Source organism: Chelonia mydas, chromosome 13 (genome assembly GCF_015237465.2).
Source record: "Chelonia mydas isolate rCheMyd1 chromosome 13, rCheMyd1.pri.v2, whole genome shotgun sequence".
Classification (NCBI taxonomy): domain Eukaryota; kingdom Metazoa; phylum Chordata; order Testudines; family Cheloniidae; genus Chelonia; species Chelonia mydas.
In genome coordinates, this window is record NC_051253.2 from 193,579 (window position 1) to 216,117 (window position 22,539).

General features: G+C 46.9%; 1 protein-coding gene and 1 long non-coding RNA gene across 8 annotated transcripts in view; one reads left to right on the forward strand and one right to left on the reverse strand.

The window, feature by feature from the left end:
- Positions 1-380: 380 nt before the first annotated feature.
- The window catches only part of ZNFX1 (zinc finger NFX1-type containing 1), a 36,864-nt gene continuing 14,705 nt past the window's right edge, over positions 381-22,539 (reverse strand). For all 7 annotated transcript variants that reach the window (XM_037877273.2, XM_037877274.2, XM_043526709.1 and 4 more), the window contains 4 exons: positions 10,744-10,889; positions 10,185-10,295; positions 5,333-5,428; positions 381-3,214 (listed from right to left, as the gene is read on the reverse strand). In XM_037877273.2, coding sequence (XP_037733201.1) covers positions 782-3,214; positions 5,333-5,428; positions 10,185-10,295; positions 10,744-10,889 — 2,786 coding nt within the window. In that variant the 3' untranslated portion in view covers positions 381-781. The remainder of the gene's footprint in view (positions 3,215-5,332; positions 5,429-10,184; positions 10,296-10,743; positions 10,890-22,539) is intronic.
- On the forward strand, positions 3,210-8,982 carry LOC122462642. The gene is made up of 2 exons (XR_006285328.1): positions 3,210-6,179; positions 7,629-8,982. It is a non-coding gene; the product is annotated as an uncharacterized LOC122462642 (long non-coding RNA).

A 22,539-nucleotide genomic window follows, 5' to 3' on the forward strand; every position in this document is an offset into this window, starting at 1 on the left:
TGGGGCAGCGGGGCCTAGCTGAAGGTCTGTGGACCTGGTCTCGCCCCTCCTCCGCACCCCAGCCTGAGAGAGGGACACGCTGGCTGTTTTCTTAGAATGCCCTGGCCCCTGCGAGCCAAGGGACGTCCAACACCAGGAACAAGCCAGGGGCCATTGTGGAGACATCTCCCTCTCCCTCCCAGCAGCCGCCTCTACAGAGCGGCTTGCGGGCGCAGCTGGCAGTGCAGCACTGGGCTGGGCAAGACACACAGGGCCCAGCACGGGGAAGATAATGGGAGACAGCAGCGCTAAGGGGGACACAGAGCCCAGCCCTTAGGGTGGGGGACAGACAGCAGCCCAGAGGGTGGGTAGGGGAAGAACCCAACAAAGTAAATATATCATTTATAGGACTATGAATAAAATTTATTAGGCTATAAAAGATTTCGGGTTAAACGATCAGTGCAATGAGCAGTAGCCAGAGCTACTGCAGGGGCTGATGCCACCACAGACTGGTGCCTGCCAGCCCTGGAATTGCATGAGGCCCCATGCATACTTCAGGCTAAAGCAGGCGAATTTTTTTCTGTTTCTACTTCATTCAGTTGCTTGATTCCACAGATAAAGTGCCAATAGGAAATGGGACTAGTTCTAGCAACGAACACCAGCAAGTGTTAATCACAAGAAACCCAATTTGCCAAGCAGAGCCAGCGAGCACCATCTGGCTACTCCACACGCTATGCAGCTTGGCAGTGGGGAAGGGCATTAATGGGGTTAACAGGTCTTCTTCTGAGGGAGATGGGCTCTTCTATATCAGCCTGCGAAGGTCCTCAAAGTTCAGCATGTTATTTGCAGTTTCTGACCAGGCTGCATGAGTTGCCCCATCCATTTCAGGGGCCAGACGGTTGCTGTGTTCTAGAGTGTGATCTTCACCTCCAATAACTGCCTTACACTCTGGGCACTTGCTTCTCTCCATTGCCCCACCACAGTCACCAATCACATAAATGTGGCCATTGGGGCACTTGAACCAGTGACCTTGTGGATAACCAAAGGCACTAACAATCTGCACTCGCTCCTCCTCAGAGATTCCCAACCCAGACTCTGGCAGAGCTGTCTTTAGTTCTTCCATTTTCATCTTCACCACCTTTTCGTCCTCTTGGGTGAACTTCTTCGTTCCCTCCAGGATCTGCCGCAGAGTGGCAATTTCTCTCGAGATAGAAGTATTCATCTTTGCAGTTGCTGTTTTGCATCTGGCCAGGAGACTCACCAGGTATGTAAGCCTCTGAATCTCACTCTGGAGGTCGGAGAGCTCCTGGCCAGTGAAGCTTAGTCGGGGCTTGTCCAACCACTCCTGAATTTCAGCCAGTCGCCGCCTCAGTCCTTCCTTCTCGCTCACATCAAGCTTGTTCAGGGAGCTCATCAGCTCACCCAGGCGTCCATAGAAGCCAATCAGGTTCTCAAGAAGACCAATACTCTTTGTGGAGAGATCAGGATGTATCAGCTTCTCTTCCAGCATGAGATATTTAAGGGACAGATTTCTTCGCAGAACCGCCTTCCCTTCCAACACACCCTGCAGTCTATGCCTGCTAGTTTCAATTTCACTTACTGGACCTTGGATTCTCTCCTTCACTTTCTCTATCTCTTCCAGCCGCCTTTTCACAATGGTGCCATACCTCAAGTTCTTCCTGATGGCTGTCTGGCAGCTGGGGCAGACCTTCAGCTTGATAATATTTTCATCTTCATCCATGTAATAGTCGAAGCCTTGGACCTCAAAGATGTGGCCACAATCCTCCAGCTCCACAAAGCGAGCATCTGGCTCATCCTCAAAGCCAAAAAAGATCTGAGTGATTTCATCCTGATGACACACACGACACTTTTTTGGGCAAGGTTCCCCACACAACCCAATGCAAGTATGACCACAGCGCAGTAGCTTAGTGCATGGTACATCGCAACGGGGCCTGTTGCATGGTTCAGAGCAAAGCTTGGTACACTGGTAGTGCTGACACCGCCACTCACATGGCTCCATGCATGGGATACACATCTCTCCACATTTCTTTTTGCACCGACTGTGGATGCAGTGGTTCTGACAGGCTTGCTGGCATGGAGGGCATTCCCTGGTGCAAGGCTGCTGACACTTGTGGGAGCAGATCAGGAAGCGCTTACATGGGCTCTTGCAGTGCTCATGAAATCGCCCTTCAAAGCAGGTATGGCAGGAACCTGGGCAAGCATGGCCACAATCCAGTGGGATAGGGCATTTGGTTTTGCATTTCACAGGCATCCCATGTTTCATCTCCACTGTGATCCAGCACTTCACCTGCTGGTTGTGGCCACATTTCAGTGTGACCATAACCATCTCAAGACACTGAACACTGCATTCCTGCCCACAGGACATGCTACATCTGTGCCCACATTTCAGATATTTCTGACAAGGCTCTTGACAGCAAAACTCACTCTCAGGAGTGGAACAAGGGACCATCTGCTGGTGGCCACACTTTGGGATGGTTTTCAGCACTTTCACCATGCACTGTCCACAGCGCTCAAAGCACAACTGGGGGCAACGATGGCCATCTTTGCAGAGCACCTTTTGACAGGGCTTCATACACTGAAACTCTTTGTGCTCTAAGTCATAGGGGTGACATGCTCGAGTGCAGACGTGTCCACAATTCAGCCTGAATTCACAGGGGCGACTACAGCCCCCTTCAGGAACTCTGCAGAAGTCTGCTCCCTTGGACACCAGAGTCTTAGTGTCAGGATGGTTCTGACAGCAGAGCATCAGTGAGCGACCAATATGACCCTTCTCCCGCAGGGTGTGAATGATCTTGCTCCAGAGAGGCACCTTGCCAAGCATTCCCATATTCCCAATACAGTACAGCCCTTTCTTAGCTCTGGATAATGCTACGCAGATCCGGTTAGAAATCTGCAGGAACCCAGCTCTCTCTTCCTTATTACTCCGCACAAGTGACAGCAAGATAATGTCATTCTCCTCACCCTGATACTTATCCACCACATGAACCTTCACACCTGTGAAGATCTTGGCAGGCATGAGTTTGCGCAGGCAGAAGAGCTGCCCAGTGTAGGTGGTGAGGATGGTGATCTGGGAGGGCAAGTAGTCCTGACACAAGAAGTATTTGCACAGCTCCACCACAAACTGGGCCTCATGTGGATTCTGATGGCTTTTCCCTTCCTGGATCTCCTGTTCAGGGAAGTCATGCTCCACAAAGAAAAGGTTAGATAAGATCCCCTGAAAAGAAAAGAAGGAAAAACGTTACCATGGAAAAAACATTCTAACCTTCCAGCACTGCAACCCACTCTTTCATGCCTACGGTGACCCACTTAGCAGTTCCTCTGTAGATGACTTGGATTCAGGGTGCAGGACCCTGGTCATTGCACACTTAAGGCAAATACCCCTCAGTCAGACCCCTCATAACGTACCTAGTAAGGGAGAGTTTGGGAGTTTGTTGGCCATACAGTGTCCCACTGGTACATCACTGACTATTCCAGGAATCCAGCAGCATGTAGAGGATTTGATTCCTTATCTTAATTAGAGTCCAACAACTACAATTTATTCTTTAGGTTACAAAAAGGAGTTTGTGCCAGTGGCATGTTCCCAAACTATAAACGAGAAATCACGGCTCATTCATTCACACTACTCAGCGCGAATACTCGTGTATTTAAGGTTAGGTGGGAGAAATGGGTGATAAAATAGCCATGTACAGTGTTTATTTACTTGATACCTACTAGCCAGCGTGAAAAACACTTTCAGTATCCCACCCCCATGGGACCCTTAGACACTTTTCTCTAACACGTATATGCAATACTTGTAGTCCACGTAATACAGCTTTATATGTATGAGTTTGAGAGTTTGTTATTGGACTCTGAATAAGTGTATGTACTTCATTCTCCCATCACACTATTCTCCCCCTTTCATGGCACTTCAAGGACTGGCTATTTTAGATTCTTGTCTTTCATGACAATCTTTTTCTTTCTCAATTCGTCTTGCTTTCTCAATCCCATAATTCACACCATTCCTTTTATTTTTCAGTGTTTTGTTTGATCTTACCTTCCTCTCAACCCCCATTCTCTTTGACACAGCCACTGCAGTGCTTGGCCCCTTCGACACAAACCTTACTCATTGCAGAGGAGAAAGCAAGGGTTTCTCCTCTCTTCCATAGTAAGGGCTAGTAGTGTCAGAGTCCCTGTTGATCCCTGGCTCCCTCCTCCAGTGAGGTGGAGAATGTAGCCCATGGACCTGTCTAAAGTTTCCATTCACCCTAGGTGAACATGCAAGTAGAATGTTCATTCCCTGACACTGAACAAAGAGGAACTGCCTATTAGTTGGGTTGCTCCTATCTCCCTAAGGGACAATCAGGCCATTTCAGCCAGAGACAAGCTTCTTCAGGAAAGATGGATATTCATGGATGTGGGCACAATTCTGTGGCTCTTTGAGTGCCTGAAGTTACAGTAACGGCTGCTTAATTAACTGCACTGGTTGAACATGTTTTTCCCATTAGAGCAAAACCAGGATTCCATGTTAGCATCCACAGATTAATAGAATTTAAGGCTAGAAGGGACCCTAGTCTGACCTCCTGCATAACACAGGCCAGAGAATTTTACCCAGTTAACTTCTGTATTGACCCCACTAATGTGTTTGACTAAATCATCTTCCAGAAAGGCATCCAGTCTTGACGACATCATGAGATGAAGAATCCACCATTTCCCTTGGGAGTTTGTTCCAGTGGTTGATCACCCTTCGCTGTTAATAATTTGCGCCTTATTTCTAATTGGAATTTGTTTACCTTCAGCTTCCAGCCATTGGTATTTGTTGTGCATTTCTCCGCTAGATTAAAGAGCCCTTTCGTACCCAGTATTTTCTCTCCATGCAAATACTTAGCTCTTTGGGCAGGGACAATCTTTTTGTTCTGTGTTTGTACAGCGTCTAGCACAATGGGGCCCAGGTCCTTGACTACGGTGTAGGCACTAAGGTAATATAAACAACATCCATCCATCTTGTTTATAAGATAAGATAACTACTCCTACATCACCTGATTTCTTTATTTAAATTACCAATTTTTAATCAGCTAAACTTGATCAAAGAGACAGAATACGTGAATACAAACCCATAGAAGTGACTGGTTTGGATGATATAAGCAGAGGATCATTCTACCCAGTAAGGGGGGTTGAGAGTACTGTTCCCTCTAAGCTGTGCGCGTGTGCGCGCACACACAGATCCTAAACGCTGCGCACATGGCGAAACACCGCGCGCACAAAAATTTGCACAGAAGAAATTTTTTGTGCACACAGCCTGTCAAAAATTAGAGGGAACATAGACAGAATTGCTTGGTGCCTTCTGCAAACTTACCTTGATGTTTTCATACTTGAGGACAGAGGGATGATTCTCCAGCTCCTGGTATATGTGAGGAGTGAGGAGCTGGGCAATCTCAGGGCGCATGCGGTGCTGGAATACAGAAACAAAAGTTAAAGGAGGGCTAGGGTTAGCAGTAGCCAACATAAATGGGCAAATTTCTCACATGATGGAATGAACTGAACCATCCCTCCATTTCTGCTTCATCAGAGAAGACAATGACCAAATACGAGACAATGGTGCCGCAGAAATGGAAACTAATCCTCCCTCTGTCATCAATTCCAATCCAACCAGATGGAAATGACCAAATGTATCTTCATGAAGATATGGGACTGTAAGTAAGTTTGTTGCTTTCAGTGCAGTTCCCAGTGGACAGGTTGTCCAGATCACAAAAGCCACCACCAGCATGACATCACTGTGACATTATATACCCCATGTAACCCCCTGTACCCACATATTCACTACTGTTATATGATTATACGTATTGTACAAAGTATGCCTTGTGAGATACCATTTGAAAAGTCACAATCTGTTAAAAATTAGTGTTACAATGTATCTTCATTGTATATGAAATTATGAGATGTTGCTATGTGTTTTGTGAGTCTCCTTCTCTCACCAGCTTCAGTTATGCAACAGGGAGAGAGCCCAAGAGCAGAAAGGCTGTATCAGAAGATGTAGTGCCTGTGTCTTGAACGGACACAGAAGCTGGTCTGCATGGATCTGACAGATCCCAGCGCTCTTCTCAGGGATTAAGCAAAACCTGGTTTTTTGTTTTGATTTTCAGATTGCTATGGGAGCAGGAATATAAGGCTGAGCTTCCTTTAGACTCCAAGACTCCAACCAGGTAAATTCCTATTGTGACACTACACTCCATATTTGTCATAGTAATATTATGATATGATAATGACATAATTATGATGCATTTTGTAAAAGATGGGTCATGTAAGGGGTCATTGGAAAAGTTATGATTTGCTGTATATGATTATTCTATTTGTATGCATGTATCATTTTTGTATCTAAAGTTATGAATATGGACTACCTGGGTGACACCCACTAGGCAAAATGCTTCCAGCCTAAACAGCTGGTTGTGAAGGGCCTATTCAGAATGATGGGCCATTAGGAAAAACAATAGGCTTTAAGGAGAAGCTTATCCCCCACCTGGTGAGCCTTTCTAAGAATGCTCCGGACAGCCTGTAAGTTATGGCTGCTATGACTCTGCAAAGGCATGTGACCAGAGCACATGACTCTGGACTCAATTTTGAGTACCTGTATTTTTCTACAAACTGGGCTGGGAACTGTTTATGGAACAACGGGTTCCCACCATATGCTAAGGCTATATAAAACAGGGAGTGACATCATCTGTTGTTCTTCACTCTCCCACAACAACTCAACACCTAAGAAAAGCTCTGAAAGAAAAGAACTTGGAATGGAGGTGGGGATCCCAAGCTGCAAAGCAAGTGCAGCTTGTGCCTTGAGAACCTGCAAGCCTGCTTGTATCATCAGTAGGTCCCTACCAAATTCACAGTCCATTTTGGTCATAGATTTTAAAAACTGTAAATTTCATTATTTCAGATATTTAATCTGAAATTTCATGGTGTTGTAACTGTCGGGTCCAGACCCAACTCCAAGGCAGCAGCACAGAAGTAAGGGTGGCATGGTATGGGATTGCCACCCTTACTTCTGCGCTGCTGCTGGTGAGACACCGCCTTCAGAGCTGGGCACCTGGCCAACAGCCACGGCTCTCCACCCACCCAGCTCTGAAGGCAGCGTAGAAGTAAAGGTGGCAATACTGCAACCCCCCCCCCCCAACAGTAATCTTGCAACTCCCCCCACAACCCTCTTTTGGGTTAGGACCCCCAGTTTGAGAAACATTGGTCTCCCCCATGAAATCTGTATAGCATAAGGTAAAAATACACAAAAGACCAGATTTCACAGTCCATGATGCATTTTTCACAGCCATGAATTTGGTAGGGCCCTAATCGTTAGTCAGGGTGAGAAACTGCTAATTCATATCCAATCTTTCTAGTATTTTAGACTTAGTTTGTGGTTTTGTTTACAGTGGAGTCACATCTTATGCAGGGGTTAAGTTCTAAAGTCAGCGCATAAGGCGAAAATCGTGTATAGTCAAAATTACCCTTGAAAATCCCTTAAATCACCCATAAAGTATACTGTACATGGTTTTGTGTATACAACCCTCTACAGTAATATGTATACTGTATACAGTAATGCACAGTATATAATAAAGAGCACATATGCAAAATATAATTTTACAGGACTGTATTTTTAATTACAGGGGGTCATCAGGGCTTGATGTTGATCCAGGAGACGTTGGTGACTGAGAGCTTGGGTGATGGAGAGCGAGTCGTAGACGAAGTGGTTGGCTCTGGTTCAGCTCGAGAAGTTGATTACGTAGGCTCATCTGCTGCTGGTTGTTTTTCCTTGAAAAACATGGTGATCAGCAACTGTCGCTGTTGTCTCTTGAGCTGCTCAAACATTTCTTGATATGGTCTCAAATCGTCCGTAATACTACGTGTAATTTTGTGGCTTCGTTCCATAGAGAGATCGAATTGAGAAATTAAATCATTCAAGTGTTTCACTGCTTGGAACACTTCAGCAAATTGGGCTTGTCTTTCTGATTTTGAAGTGGAAGCGTGGTTGGGCATTTTTTTTCCAGAAGAGCCCAGTCTCATCAGCATTAAAAACTTGTTCCGGAAGATAGACCTTTTCTTCTATGATTTTCTTTAATTGTTCGGGGTAGGCTTTTGCTGCCTCTTCATTGGCAGATGCAGCTTCACCAGTAGTCTGCACCTTTTTGAGGTTGAAGTGGTTCCTAAAACTGTTAAGCCAACCTTGGCTGGCTTTGAACTCCTTCTCATCAGAAGGCTGTCCTCCTTCGGCGGGAGATTTGAACGCATAGAGGCTAAGAGCCTTTTCTCGCAATGTGTTGCCATCGATAGGCACACGTTTACAGTTCATGTCTTTCAGCCATAAGTTTAATGCCTTTTCAGTCTTCACTAAAGTCTTAACTCACACCTGGCTCGTCATCTTAGCAGTTATTGGAGCACTTGATGCCATGGTTTGACAAATTTCTCTCTCGAATCTTGATGGCACGGATGCTAGATTCATTGCGGCCATATTTATGTGCCACATTGGAGACCGACATACCATCTCTCAATAAGTCCAACACAGCCAGTTTTTCCTCCAACATTGGAACAGATCGCTGTTTCTTCAGTTGAGCACCAGATGAAGTAGTTGGCTTGCGTTTAGGGGCCATTTTGTATGAAAAATACGTACAGTATCTTTAAACACTAGAATCACACTCAACGCGGCGAGATGCTCACACTATGAGAGGCACGTGGGAACTGACACCGACTGAGGGAAGAGCAGATTCACATCTCCCATCTCACGCTCACTCCGGGGCATACGCTCATTGATGGAATGGTGGGCGGAATCGCCCACACTATTTACAGGTATCTTGTTATTTTTCTTTTTTTTTTGCTGAGCGTGTATAGTTGAATTTGTGTACGTTAAATGCGCGGATGATGCGACTCACCTGTATTTGCTAGGTAATCTGCTTTGATCTGTTTGCTATCACTTAAAATCTATCTTTTTGTAGTTAATAAACTTGTTTTATGTTTTAACCTAAACTGGTGTGCCTTTAAATGAAGTGTCTGGGGAAAAATCTCAGTTTGGTTACCACAAGTGTGCATATTCCTCTCACCATGGGGGGGGAGGGGGGGGGCAGCAGCGCAATAATGAACTAACACTGTACAGATCCCTGTGTGGTGCAAGACGGTATAATTTTGGGTTTATACTATAGAGGGGGGGAACAGGGAAATTGGCCGCTGTCTGCTGTTTGCAGTCACGTAACCCAGTTTGGATGAGTGGCGCCACCTGCTGTCATGTTAGGTGATAACAGGGCCTGGGTGAGGCTGGTTGTAAACTGGTTAGTCTCTAAGGTGCCACAAGTACTCCTTTTCTTTTTACGAATACAGACTAACACGGCTGTTACTCTGAAACCTTAGAGGAGCACAGCGGTTCCCACAGTTCCCAGATTGCACTCCGGGGTAACAACCTGTCACACCTATATAATGGAGGACTTGTGGCACCTTAGAGACTAACCAATTTATTTGAGCATGAGCTTTCGTGAGCTACAGCTCACTTCATCGGATGCATGCTGTGGAAATCGCACAAGACATTTTATACACAGACACCATGAAACAATGCCTCCTCCCACCCCACTCTCCTGCTGGTAATAGCTTATCTAAAGTGATCATCAAGTTGGGCCATTTCCAGCACAAATCCAGGTTTTCTCACCCTCCGCCCTCCCACAAACAAACTCACTCTCTTGCTGGTAATAGCCCATCCAAAGTGACCACTGTCTTCACAATGCATATGATAATCAATGTGGGCCATTTCCTGCAGGAAATGGCCCACATTGATTATCATATGCATTGTGAAGACAGTGGTCACTTTGGATGGGCTATTACCAGCAAGAGAGTGAGTTTGTTTGTGGGAGGGCGGAGGGTGAGAAAACCTGGATTTGTGCTGGAAATGGCCCAACTTGATGATCACTTTAGATAAGCTATTACCAGCAGGAGAGTGGGGTGGGAGGAGGCATTGTTTCATGGTGTCTGTGTATAAAATGTCTTGTGCGATTTCCACAGCATGCATCCGATGAAGTGAGCTGTAGCTCACGAAAGCTCATGCTCAAATAAATTGGTTAGTCTCTAAGGTGCCACAAGTCCTCCTTTTCTTTTTGCGAATACAGACTAACACGGCTGTTACTCTGAAACCTATATAATGGAAAATGAGTACAGCAAGCGGAGATTCTAGAGCTGCTCCTCACCTGATAATTCAAGCGGACAAAGGGGAAGCCGACTTTCACCAGCCGCTCAAAGAGAGACATCTCCAGGTTGAAGTTCTTGGCCAGGTCATACACATTAGCACTAGGCCGCAACTGGAAATGAAAGTGTTAGAGTCCAGCTGTTATGAGTTCTCCCTCCCATCCATCTGCAACGCTTTCCTTTCTCCACCACTGGAAGAGCAGCAACAGGGTTTTTGAAGCAATGCCAAGTATTCGGGCCAGCTCAGCTACAATGAATCAGGCTTAGAAGTAAGTGAGGTTAAGTTACTGCCAGAGCTGCACAAGAGTTTTGTCCCCGGAAGCACATTGGGGGACTAAGGGGAGGCAGGGCCAGTGACTGCCACTGTGGATTTAGCTATATGGCAGGGGGAGGATGATAAACCTGTGGGACCCTCCTGCTTGGTCCCTCCTGCTGTGCCCTATCTCTGTCTCTGTACAGTGGAGCAGGCCCCACACGGACACGTTACCTGCTGGTGGTCCCTCCTGCTGTGCCCTATCTCTGTCTCTGTACAGTGGAGCAGGCCCCACACGGACACGTTACCTGCTGGTGGTCTCCAATGAGGATGAGGTGCTGACAGGCTTTGCTCAGAGTGGTGATGGTGTGAGCCTCCAGCACCTCTGCTGCTTCTTCCACTATGACAATTCGAGGCTCCACTTTCTGCAGGATCTGACGGTATTTAGCAGCACCTGGTGGGAAAGAGAAAGGCACCCTCAACAGAGCACAACTTCCCCTACAGGCAGCAAGCTAGTGCCCAGGAACTCCAAGGCAGATATTTTAAGGGAGGGAGAGAACCTCCCCAGGTCTCAGTTCCCAGGAAGACACAAGGGGTTCTCTGCCACGCATCACACATTCCAAGACTCATCCCCAAAGGGGCTTTGTAGCTGGCATCTTGGCCCATGCCCAGGAGGGCTCCTAAGGGTACAGGGAGTAGGTGGTGTGACCCAAAGACCTCTTGATGCTAACGGGCATAGAGATGCATAAAGGTTACAGAAGTCCCCTGGGTCTGGCATCTACATACTAGTTCACCAAAGTGTGTCATGTGAGGTCTCTACTGCCAGCCTGTGTTGCACTGGTTGTCATAATCTTTGCTAAATGTATCTGCAGATAATATGTAAAGGGGTGTGTGTGTGTGTGAGTGAGTGTGTGAGAGAGAGAGAAATTATGGTTTTAAAGCAGTGACATGCCTTAAGACAGGTTCTACCAGACAGGAAGTAGGAGACACTTATCTCCCCGGCTGGCCATTGTATACTGGTAGTGGTGGATTAACGCTTGGAGCCCCCAGAAAAATCTCATGATGCCAGGACAGGATGATTTAGCTGCTGCACCCTCTGCTCTGCTGGCTGTGCTTGGGGCAAGGATTCTTGGATGCACCAGTTTTGGGGGGGGGGAGAGTGGTCAGCCAGTGAGTGCAGCCGGAGGGAGCAGCAGCAGCCGTCACCTCTTCCTTTCCTGTTTGTTGTTTTCTTCGCTGCTGCCGCCCATGGCTTCTTGCCACTGCTGGTGACAGGCTCCCCCAGTATCTTCCTGCACCTGGCCGGGCAGCCAGAGATAGGTGGCGAAGGAAGATAAGGAACACCATCTCCTGCTGCATCTCCTCCAGCCCCAAGCTGCGCAGGAATGCCCACTCCTGGCTGAAGTCCTACTGCCCGAAGCCCAAGCTGAGCCGCAAGGACACGGGCTGCAACCTGCAGCACATCAGCGACCGGAAGAACATAGATGGGTGGAGAGGGGGTGCCACCAGGATAGGGAGCTCCCCGCGGCTAGGAGAGCCAGGGAAATCCCTGCCACCTCAACCCACAGTGGCAGCTCCCAGGGAAATGCAACAGGGAGCCAAAAGTGGGGGGACGGACGACGACACTCTCTGCTGTCCTGGTCAAGAGGGGAAACATGGAAACTCCAAACCCTCCCTCCTGTGGGAGCCCCCATTGTTTCTTCCTTGCCTCTCAACGTTCAATCACTTCTCTCCCCTAGACATGACCTATTCTCTCCTCTTCTCTTCCAGTTTTTTTTCCCTGTCTCATTTGGTGATTGCAAAGTATATGGTGAGACAGGCTTTGTTTGGGGGGGTTTTTTATGCCTCCGTCCACAGTGTTGAGGCCTTTGGATGCCACTATCACTGCATCTCACAATGCAGCATTATTTACCCCCATCCTAATATGTCATGATATAGCCCCATTTACCCCCACCTGAATCCCTAAGACCTTTGTCAAGCCCACCTCCCCATGCACATGGTTCACAGCCTTGGGATCTTAGTGTGGATTCTTGCATGTCCACTGTGATATGGCATTAATTTACCCCCTGCTCAGCTGATATGAGGCCTTCCATAGTACAGTTCTCCCATCCTAGCAGTGGATGAAAGACTATAGTGCTATTTACTCCAGACTGCACGATTAAGATCCTTGTGTGTATTTCCCCCCTCACCCAGCATGGACTGATGTGGCACTGTTTAAACTGGGCCACAGCTTCCAGACACAACTCACTCAACTAGGTGTTTCACAAATGAATTGTGGCCCATGCAAATTTACTTAACAAAGATGGTCAGTGGAATCAACTGTTATCATGGGCTAATGGTCATCTGTTGCTATGTGAATGCCAAAGCCAAGCCTGCAGGAGGGATAAAACAAAGGAAAAACCCAGATTGTTACAGAAGTAGGAGAAATTTACCTTCAGTTTTAGTTACTTTTTTCCGTCCATTATACTGATATGGCATTCGTATAATAGAGTAATGAATGTTCTCTCTCTGCAGTGTTATTGGAAAAACTACATTCTCATTAGCTTAGTAATAACCAAACATCCTGTTATGTGCTCTAACTAATCAGAACCTGGACTATCCTTAGAAGTGTGATTTACCGTATAAATATAAGCTAGTTTCTGGTTAGCTGAAATAGTTAGTCCTAAAACTTAACTGGTAAAATGTCAACTTTCTCAGGTTGGACATGAATTGCCGTTGGCAGAAGGCCTAGACAATCACTTTGGCACACATCAGATTCTTTCATAATTTTTTCATAGTTTATATGATCAGTTGCAAACTTTGTTTTAAACCAGTTTGCACCATTGGTTGAAAATGGTTGTGTTGCTCATATCCATTCCAATTAGGTGTGCGCGCGCTGCATGCTCAGTCGTTGGAAAGTTTTTCCCCTAGCAGCACCTGTCAGGTCAGCTGTGGATCCCCCTGGAGCGGTGCCTTCATGGAGCTCAATATAAGACCCTGCCGACCCAGCACTTCCTCCGTTCCTTATTGCCAGCTACTCCAACAGAGGGGAAGGCGGGTGGGTTTGGAATGTATATGAGCAACACATCTCGAAAAACAACAGTTACAAGAGGTGAGTAACCGTTTTTCCTTCTTCAAGTGATTGCTCATATCGTTCCAATTAGGTGACACCCAAGCCTTACCTAGACGGTGGGGCCAGAGTTAAGAGAACACTGATTGCAGCACCGCTCTTCCGAAAGTCGCATCATCTCTGGCGTGCCAGACGATGGCGTAGTGAGAAGTGAAGGTATGCACCGCAGACCAAGTTGCTGCCCTGCAGATTTCTTGGATCGGGACCTGGGCCAAGAACACCGCTGACGAGGCCCAGGCCCTCATGGAGTGCACAGTAAGAGCTGGGGCTCGTATATTGGCCAGCTCGTAGCATGTGCAGATGCACGACGTGATCCAGGATATTCTTGGAGATGAGACCAGGAGTCCTTTCCTCTGGTCTGCCACTGCTATGAATAGCTGGTTTGACTTTCTGAATGGCTTAGTGCGCTCAGTGTAGAAAGCTAGTGCTCGGCAAACATTGAGGAAGTGAAGCCGCTGCTCCCAGTTACTGGCATGAGGCTTAGGGTAAAAGATGGGCAGGAAAATGTCTTGACTGATGTGGAAGTGCAACACCACCTTGGGAAGAAAGGCTGGATGTCGCCTGAGTTGCACCTTATCCTTGTGGAAAACCATGTAAGGTGAATCAGAGGCGAGGGCCTTTAGCTCAGACACCCTCCTCGCAGACATAATGGCGACCAGGAACACTACCTTCCAAGACAGGTACAGGAGGGAGGAAGTTTCCAGTGGTTCGAATGGGGGCCCCATGAGCCTGGAAAGGACCAGGTTAAGGTCCCACGCAGGGACAGGCTGCCGGATCTTGGGATGTAGGTGGTCCAAACCTTTAAGGAAGCAACCAACCATACGGTTGGTGAAGACAGATGAACCAGACGCTCCTGGGTGGAAGGCCGAGATAGCAGTGAGGTGTACCCTTATGGAGGATGCCGCCAGGCCTTGCAGTTTCAGATGTAGGAGGTATTCCAAGATGAGAGGTATCGACGCCTGGAGGGGAGGTATGCGACACTGGTCACACAAACACAAGAATCTCTTCCACTTTGCCAGATACGTGGCTCTAGTAGAGGGCTTCCTGCTACTGAGGAGGACTTCCCTTACTTGCTCCGAGCACGGAAGTTCCACGGGGTTCAGCCATGAAGCTTCCAAGCCGTGAGGTGGAGGGACCATAGGTCGGGGTGATGGGAGGCAACCGTGGTCCTGAGTGAGTAAGTCGGGGAAGAGAGGGAACATGACCAGTGCCTCCGACAGCTCCAGTAGTGTGGGATACCAGTGTTGTCGAGGCCACACTGGAGCTATCAGAATTACTTTTGCCCACTCCTTGTGGACCTTGAGCAGGATGACCTCATGCACGAGAGGGAATGGGGGAAAAGGCGTAGAGCAGGCAACCTCTCCAGGGTAGAAGGAAAGCATCCGTGAGGGAGCCTGGGCTGTGACCCTGGAAGGAGCAGAACATTGGGCACTTCCTGTTGTGCTGGGTGGCAACCAGGTCAACCTGGGGAAACTCCCACATTTGGAAAATGAGGTGTAGGACATCTGGCTGGATGGACCACTCGTGCATGCAGAAGGAACTGCTGAGGTGGTCCGCCGGCATGTTCTGAACTCCTGGTAGAAAGGATGCTTCCAGGTGAATGGAGTGGGCTATGCAGAACTCCTGCAGCTGGAGGGCCTCCCAGCATAGGAATGGGCTCCCCCTTGCTTGTTGATGTAGAACATGGTGGTGGCGTTGTCCATTAGAACCGCTATACAATGGCTTTGCAGTCAGGCCTGGAAGGCCTGGCAAGCAAGGCGCACCACCCTCAGCTCCTTGATGTTGATATGTAGGGAGAGCTCATCCTGTGACCATAGGCCCTGTGTCTGGAGGTCCTGCAGATGCGCCGCCCCCCCCCCCCCCCCCATCCCAGAGCCAACGCATCTGTAACCAGGGACAAGGAAGGTTGGGGATTGTGGAAGGGGACTCCTCCGCACACCGCTTGGGGGTCGAGCCACCAGTGGAGGGACGTGAGGACCTGTCCTGGCACCGTGACCACTGAATTCAAGCTGTCGCGCCCCGGGCAATAGGGCAAGGCGAGCCAGGCCGCAACGATCTGAGCCACAGCCTGGCGGGCCGGGTCACGTAAGTGCAAGCAGCCATGTGGTCGATCAGACTCGGGCACCCCCTTGCTGTCGTGGTTGGGAATTGCTGGGGGCTTTGAATTATGTCCGTGATTGCTCAGAATTGGGACTCCAGCAGAAGGGCTCGTGCCTGAACAAAGTCTAACACTGCCCCAATGAACTGTATTCTCTGGGTCGATTCCAAGGTCGACTTCCCCAAGGAGAGGAGGAGACCCAGCCACTCGAACGTGCACCTGACCAAACAGATTTGGAACTGCACCTGTGCCTTGGTGTGGCCCCTGAGCAGCCAGTCGTCAAGGTAGGGGTATACTTGCACCTGCTGGCGACAGAGGAAAGCAGCCACGACCGACATGCACTTGGTGAACACTTGGGGGCTGTTGAGAGGCCGAATGGTAGAGCAGTGAATTGGTAATGCTTGTTGTTGACCATGAAGCGTAGGAAGCGCTGTGTACTGGACGAATCGCTATGTGTAAGTATGCAAAAAGAAAAAGGAGTACTTGTAGCACCTCAGAGGCTAAAAAATTTATTTGAGCATAAGCTTTCATGAGCTACAGCTCGCTTCATTGGAATGCATCCGATGAAGCGAGCTGTAGCTCACGAAAGCTTATGCTCAAATAAATTGGTTAGTCTCTAAGGTGCCACAAGTACTCCTTTTCTTTTTGCGAAAACAGACTAACACGGCTGCTACTCTGAAACCTATGTGTTAGTACGCGTCCTTCATGTCGAGGGCGACATACCAGTCTCCTGGATCCAGGGAGGGGATAATGGTGCCCAGGGAGACCATGCGGCACTTCAACTTTACCATGAGTTTGTTGAGTCCTTGCAGGTCTAGAATGGGTCTGAGACCCGCGTTGGCCTTGGGGATTAGGAAGTATTGGGAGTAGAATCCCTTACCCCTAAGCTCCTGAGGAACCTCCTCAACCTCTCCCATGGCAAGGAGCGCCTGCACCTCCTGGATAAGGAGTTGCTCGTGAGAGGGGTCCGTGACGGACTTGGGCACGAAAGCCCTCCAGAGAAAAAAGCAGTCAGGATAGAGGGTAAACCCCCCAGCCCAACTGCTAAGAACAAATACTAACTAACTAAAACTTATAAAGAACAGAGACAAAAACAAAGAGGCTATGGAAATGCAGTAGAACTTGCTCAGCAAGACACCACAGTTGCAACGACTATCATTGGCAGTAAGAAGAAACTGAGGAGGCTCCAGGTCGGCAGGATCATACATTGAGCACAATGAAGACGCCACTCCAGGGGGCTCCACAGCCAACCCGACGGCTGCTGCTAGAGGAACAACTTTCCGACGACTGTACATGCAGCGCATGCGCATCTAATTGGAATCGATATAAGCAATCACTTGAAGAAGAACTTAAAGTTCTTAATAATAGAGTAATTTTACCTCAGGTAAGAATTATTTCTTTTAATTAAGTTACTTTCTGGAATTGTGACTGTTGTCTTTCAGACACCTTTGCTTCCACAGTAGAACAACTGGACTGTAACAGGATCAATGGGTGGAAAAAAACGTTTAATGGTCAGGTTTAAGAAAATTGGGGGAGATGAAAGAATCACTTGTTGAACAGTGAATGACTGATTCTTGCCACAGCCATGTTGTCCAGATCAGCAGTGAATACCTTTGTGTAATGGTACAGATAATATCTAGCCAGACTCATTTTCTGTGTGGAAAAACTGAGCAATTAATTTAGGCATAATGAACTGGAATAGGATTTGCTTTATTAATGCAGTGTGTAAACACTGAGTGGCATCTTTGTATTAATGGTTTTCGATACATTTGTGTTTTTAATGGGAAGTGGGGGCCCAAATGTTCTTTTGCCCAGGGCTCTAATAAACCTCTGTATACTGGGTGTCATACAATGAAGGTCTATTGACATAAGTCAAATGCTAATGAAGAGATTGCAGGAACTTCAAGAGAGGAAATTAACAGGAAGAGGTGAACGGGGGGGTGTGAGGGAGTGTACATACATACACATACACACCCACACCGGTTTACAGATGAAGAACGAAGGACTGGTCTAATGTATCCAGGGGTGCAGAGAGACGCTCAGGCACCCTTCATCTAGGAAGAAAAGCAGCTGGCAGGCTTGGTTTTAGGAAAGGATGGTCTCAGCCATCCTGGTTGAAAAATACTGTGAGAAGGACTCCAGGTAAGCAGCACCTTCTTCGATAAGTAGGCATGTTAGTTAAATTTAGGCTCCAGAATGTGTGTATGATGTTGGATTGTATTTATCACTAACCTGAAAAGGTATGGTGGAGCTTGTGTAGGCTAAAAGGAGAGCGCTTATGTTGACTATGGATGGTGGGGTTAAGGAAGCTGATGCCTGGCAGGCACAGACAAGATTTCATCATGTGAAGGGCAGGTGGTAGCTAGGTGCCCCACAACCCTAGGCATCCCTGGGAAGCATTACAGATGGGCAACAAGTGTGGTCCTACGACCTTTGCTTCTACCATGTTCCTAACCGTCTGCAGGAACTACCCATTCAGCTCATGGAGGAGAAAAGGTTTGTGGAATTCATATAACTGGAATATTGGTTTCGAAGAGAACAGCTTGTTCAGGAAGGAAAATAAGGGAGGTTGTGTGGCTCAATATATCAAAGATATACACTTGCACGGAGGATGAGATAGAAGTGGGAGGTATACCTGCTGAAAGCCTCAGGGAAATGATAAAAGGGGTAAAAAAAAAACAAGGGTGATGTCAGGGTGGGTGTCTACTATAGACCACCTAACCAGGAAGAAGAAAGGTATGAGGGTTTTGTTTGTTTTTTAAACAACTAACAAAATCATCCAAAACAGAGGACTTGGTGATGATGGGAGACTTCAACTTCCCAGACAGCTGTTGGGAAAATAATAGAGTAGGGCACAGATTATCCAGCAAGTTCTTAGAATGCATTGGATACAATTTTTTATTACATAAAGTGGGGAAAGCAACTAAGAGAGGCTGTTCTGGATTTGGTCCTGACAAACAGGGAGGAACTAGTTGGAAGGCAGCTTGGGTGAAAATGGTCATTAACCACTGGAACAATTTACAAAGCATCATAGTGGATTCTCCATCACTTGCAATTTTTAGATCAAGATTGGATGTTTCCTAAAAGCTCTGCTCTAGCAGTTATTTTGGGGAAGTTCTCAGGCCTGTGCTATACAAGAGGTCAGACTACAAGATCACAGTGGTCCCTTCTGGCCTGGGAATCTATGAATCCTTCTTGAATTGTGGACACTAGAACTGGACACAGTATTCCAGCAGCAGTTGTACCTGTGCCAAACGCAGAATTAATATTAAACTACTAACTCCTATTTGATATTTTCTTGTTTATACATCCAAGGAACGCATTAGCCCTTTTGGCCACAATTGCACTTGCAAGCTCATGTTCAGCTGATGACCCATCATGACCTTTAAGTCTTTTTCAGAGAAACTGCTTCCCAGATAGTCCCATTCCAATCTTGCAAGTGTAGCCTGTGTTCTTTGTTCAGATACATATGTCCTTACATTTGCCTGTATTAAAACACTGTTTCCTTGCACCCAGTTTACCACATGATCCAGATCACTTTATATGAGTGACCTGTACTCTTCATTATTCACCACTCCCCCAATTTCTGGGTCATCTGCCAACTTGATCGGTGATGATTTTATGTCATCCCCCCCGAGATCACTGATAAAAATGTTAAATATTGTAGAGCCAAGAACGGATCCCTAAGGGACCCCATTAGAAACACATCCATTCATGGATTATTCCCCATTTACAGTTACCTTTTGAGACATTTCAGACAGTTTTTAATCTATTTATTGCATGCCATGCTAATTTTGTATTAGTCTAGTTTTCTAATCAAACGTTGTGTGGAACCAAGTCACATGCCTTACAGAATTCTAAGTATATTGCACAAACGCTATTACTTTTATCAACCACACATGTAATCTCAAAACACATATCAAGTTAGTTTGACAGGATCTATCTTCCACAAACCTCCACTGATTGGCATTAATTACTTGCCTTTAATTCTTGATTAATCACGTCCCATATCAGCCCAAGCCCCTATTACCCAGATCGTCCTATGTACTCTTAAAATATTGGCACAACATTAGCTTCTTTGTAGTCTACCGGAACATCCTCAGTGTTCCAAGATTTATTGAAAAACAACCTTAATGGTCCAGTGAGCTCCTCAGCCATCTCTTTTAAAATTCATGAATGCAAGTTATCCAGACCTGCTGATTTAAAAGTGTCTAACTTTAGTAGCTGCTATTTACCATCCTCCTGGACTTACTGTTGGAATGCAAAGTATTTCATCATCATCACATCTGTTTTTTCCCCTAAATACAGAATATTTATTCAGCGTGTAGCCAAGAATAAAGTATATTTAGGATATAGAGGTGAAATCTAAGTATTAATTAATGCTGTAACACAGGACCTACAGGCCTCAGGCCTATAAGATGTTCAGCTGAGCCACACAAGGCTTTAGACCTGAAACAGGTTGGCATGACTAGCTGACTGAAAGATAACCATGTATCAGTAAGTATAAGATTACAATAATAGATGTGTTAAGTGCAGATGTTCCAGAAACTATGTAGCAACAGACAGCAAAATGTGCTGAAAGTGCCAGTTAATGCCTGATAGTAACATTTTGAGGAATTCTGTAAAAACCTCAAGTTGCTATGGTAACTCATTGACATAGTGTCACAGAGTCCCTGTGCGATGCTCTGGAACTACTCCCCATGAAGCCAGTCAGGACTCTGGGGAAGTCTCCTTTCTGTGAGGAGCCTGTCTTCAGGACACACAGCTCACACAACTTCCACCTTCCTGGGTCTGACCTCAGAGCATTCAGCATCCTCTGCCCCTCCGTGCGCTTCCCACAGCGAGTCCGCTCAGCCGGGGCTCCTGGGGAAGCCAGAGGGTCCTGCACCCCAACTTCACAGTCAGACGTGACTCTCAGCCAGCCAGTAAAACAGAGGTTTATTAGACGACAGGAACATGGTCTAAAACAGAGCTTGCAGGTGCAAAGAACAGGACCCCTCAGCTGGGTCCATTTTGGGGGGCAGTGAGCCAGACAACCACGTCTGCCCTTCACTCCATGTCCCCAGCCAGCCTCAAACTGAAACTCCCTCCAGCCCCTCCTCCTCCGGGTTTTGTTCCTTTCCCGGGCCAGGAGGTCACCGGATTCCTTTGTTCTCCAACCCTTTAGCTCTCACCTTGCAGGGGGAAGGGCCCAGGCCATCAGTTGCCAGGAAACAGGGTGTCGGCCATTCTCTGTGTCCAGACCCCTGCACGCACCTGCCCTCTAGGGCTCTGCAGTGATCATACACCCTTACCTCACCACCTAGATACTTAAGAACTGCGTAGGGGAAACTGAGGCACCCCCACACTATTCAGAGGAAACATTAAGAACAGTCCCATTCGTCACACATAGACGTTAATGAAATAAGAGGAGCTAAGGGGATAGCCCATGAAGAGTGGAGCACCCCTAAAATAATGGGGTGTGGAAGTATGGATAAGGAAAACCGGTCCGGCGCGCCAGCAGCTTTCCCTGAACAAGCGGCAGACCAGCTTTGAGAACCACTGGTCTAAGATTATCCAATCACCAATCCATCACTAAGGCTACAAATACTCCTGCCTTTTTTACATTGATAATTCTATCATTTCCATTTGGTAATGGCCCAATACATTTTATTCATAATGTACTTAATCTCTTCCTTGTCCTTACTCCGGTGGCCATAGATGTCTCAATGTGTCCTTTTGCTTCCTTTATCAGTTTTTTACAATTCCTAGCTTCTGGTTTATCATCTATTTTTCCTTTCTTCCAGTTGTATTTAAAGGTTTATAGCTGCCTTCATTTCCCCTCTAAAAAAGCCAGATTGTTTTTTTAATCAGTATGGCATTCTGTCTTATTGTGGCCTTTTGTGCATCCAGTAAAGTGTTCTTAAACAATTCCCAATCATTCACATTTTTCTGCTTAAATTCTCCAAATATTTTCAGCTTTGTGAAATTGGCTCTTTTAAAGCACCACATTTTTATTATTGGTTTAGACTTTATTCTGTTTCCATATAACAAATGTGATCAAATTACAATCACTTGTTGTGACAAAGAGGGAATTTTTCGCAATATTTTGGATGAATAGTGTGTGTGTGTGTGTGTGTCTTAGCTTCCCCTATATCCTGCATGGTTAACTAGGTAGGGGGAAAAGGTTGTTTATTCTTTGTAGAGATCCAGGTGTGACTGGCACCTGGCTGTCTAGGGCCTGGGTCCCTTGCCCTGGAGTGTCCCAGAAGACAATGGACCACACATTTGGTACCCAACAGCTAATGACCATGGAGGAAGCCAGCCAGTTTTAACCAGCTGGAGAACAAAGTGCTAAGGAAGAAAGACAAGTAAAAACCTCCTCACCTGGGAACAGAACAAAGAACTAAGGAGGGTCAGGTGGGGCTGCTGGAAGCAGGAGTCTCTTCTGGACTGAAGCTAAGAGAGCCTGGGGCTCTGGACAGACCCAGATGGACTTGGTTATAATTTTTCTGTTCTGTATGCTAACCTAAGGACTTTCTACGCTTTGTTCTAGAAATCTAATAAAGTCTGTTTTTACACCGCTGGCTGAGTCACTCCCGATTAAGTTGGGGGTTGCATTGCTCTTTTTGGGTGTGTAAGTCTTGCCCAAGTATCCAGTTCACGTGGACTCACTGCGGGGGACCTCACGGCATGAAGCAGAGGTGCTGAAGGCTCCAAGGTTTGGTCCCAAGAGGCGGTGAAGCTAAGGGGGTTACGGGGTTAACACACTGTAGGGGTCCTCCCAGATACTGTTCCAGAGCACCAGACCTGTGGATCTATGACATTAGTACATTAACTCCTCGCTTAACGTTGTAGTTATGTTCCTGAAAAATGCGACTAAGTGAAACAATGTTAAGTGAATCCAATTTCCCCATA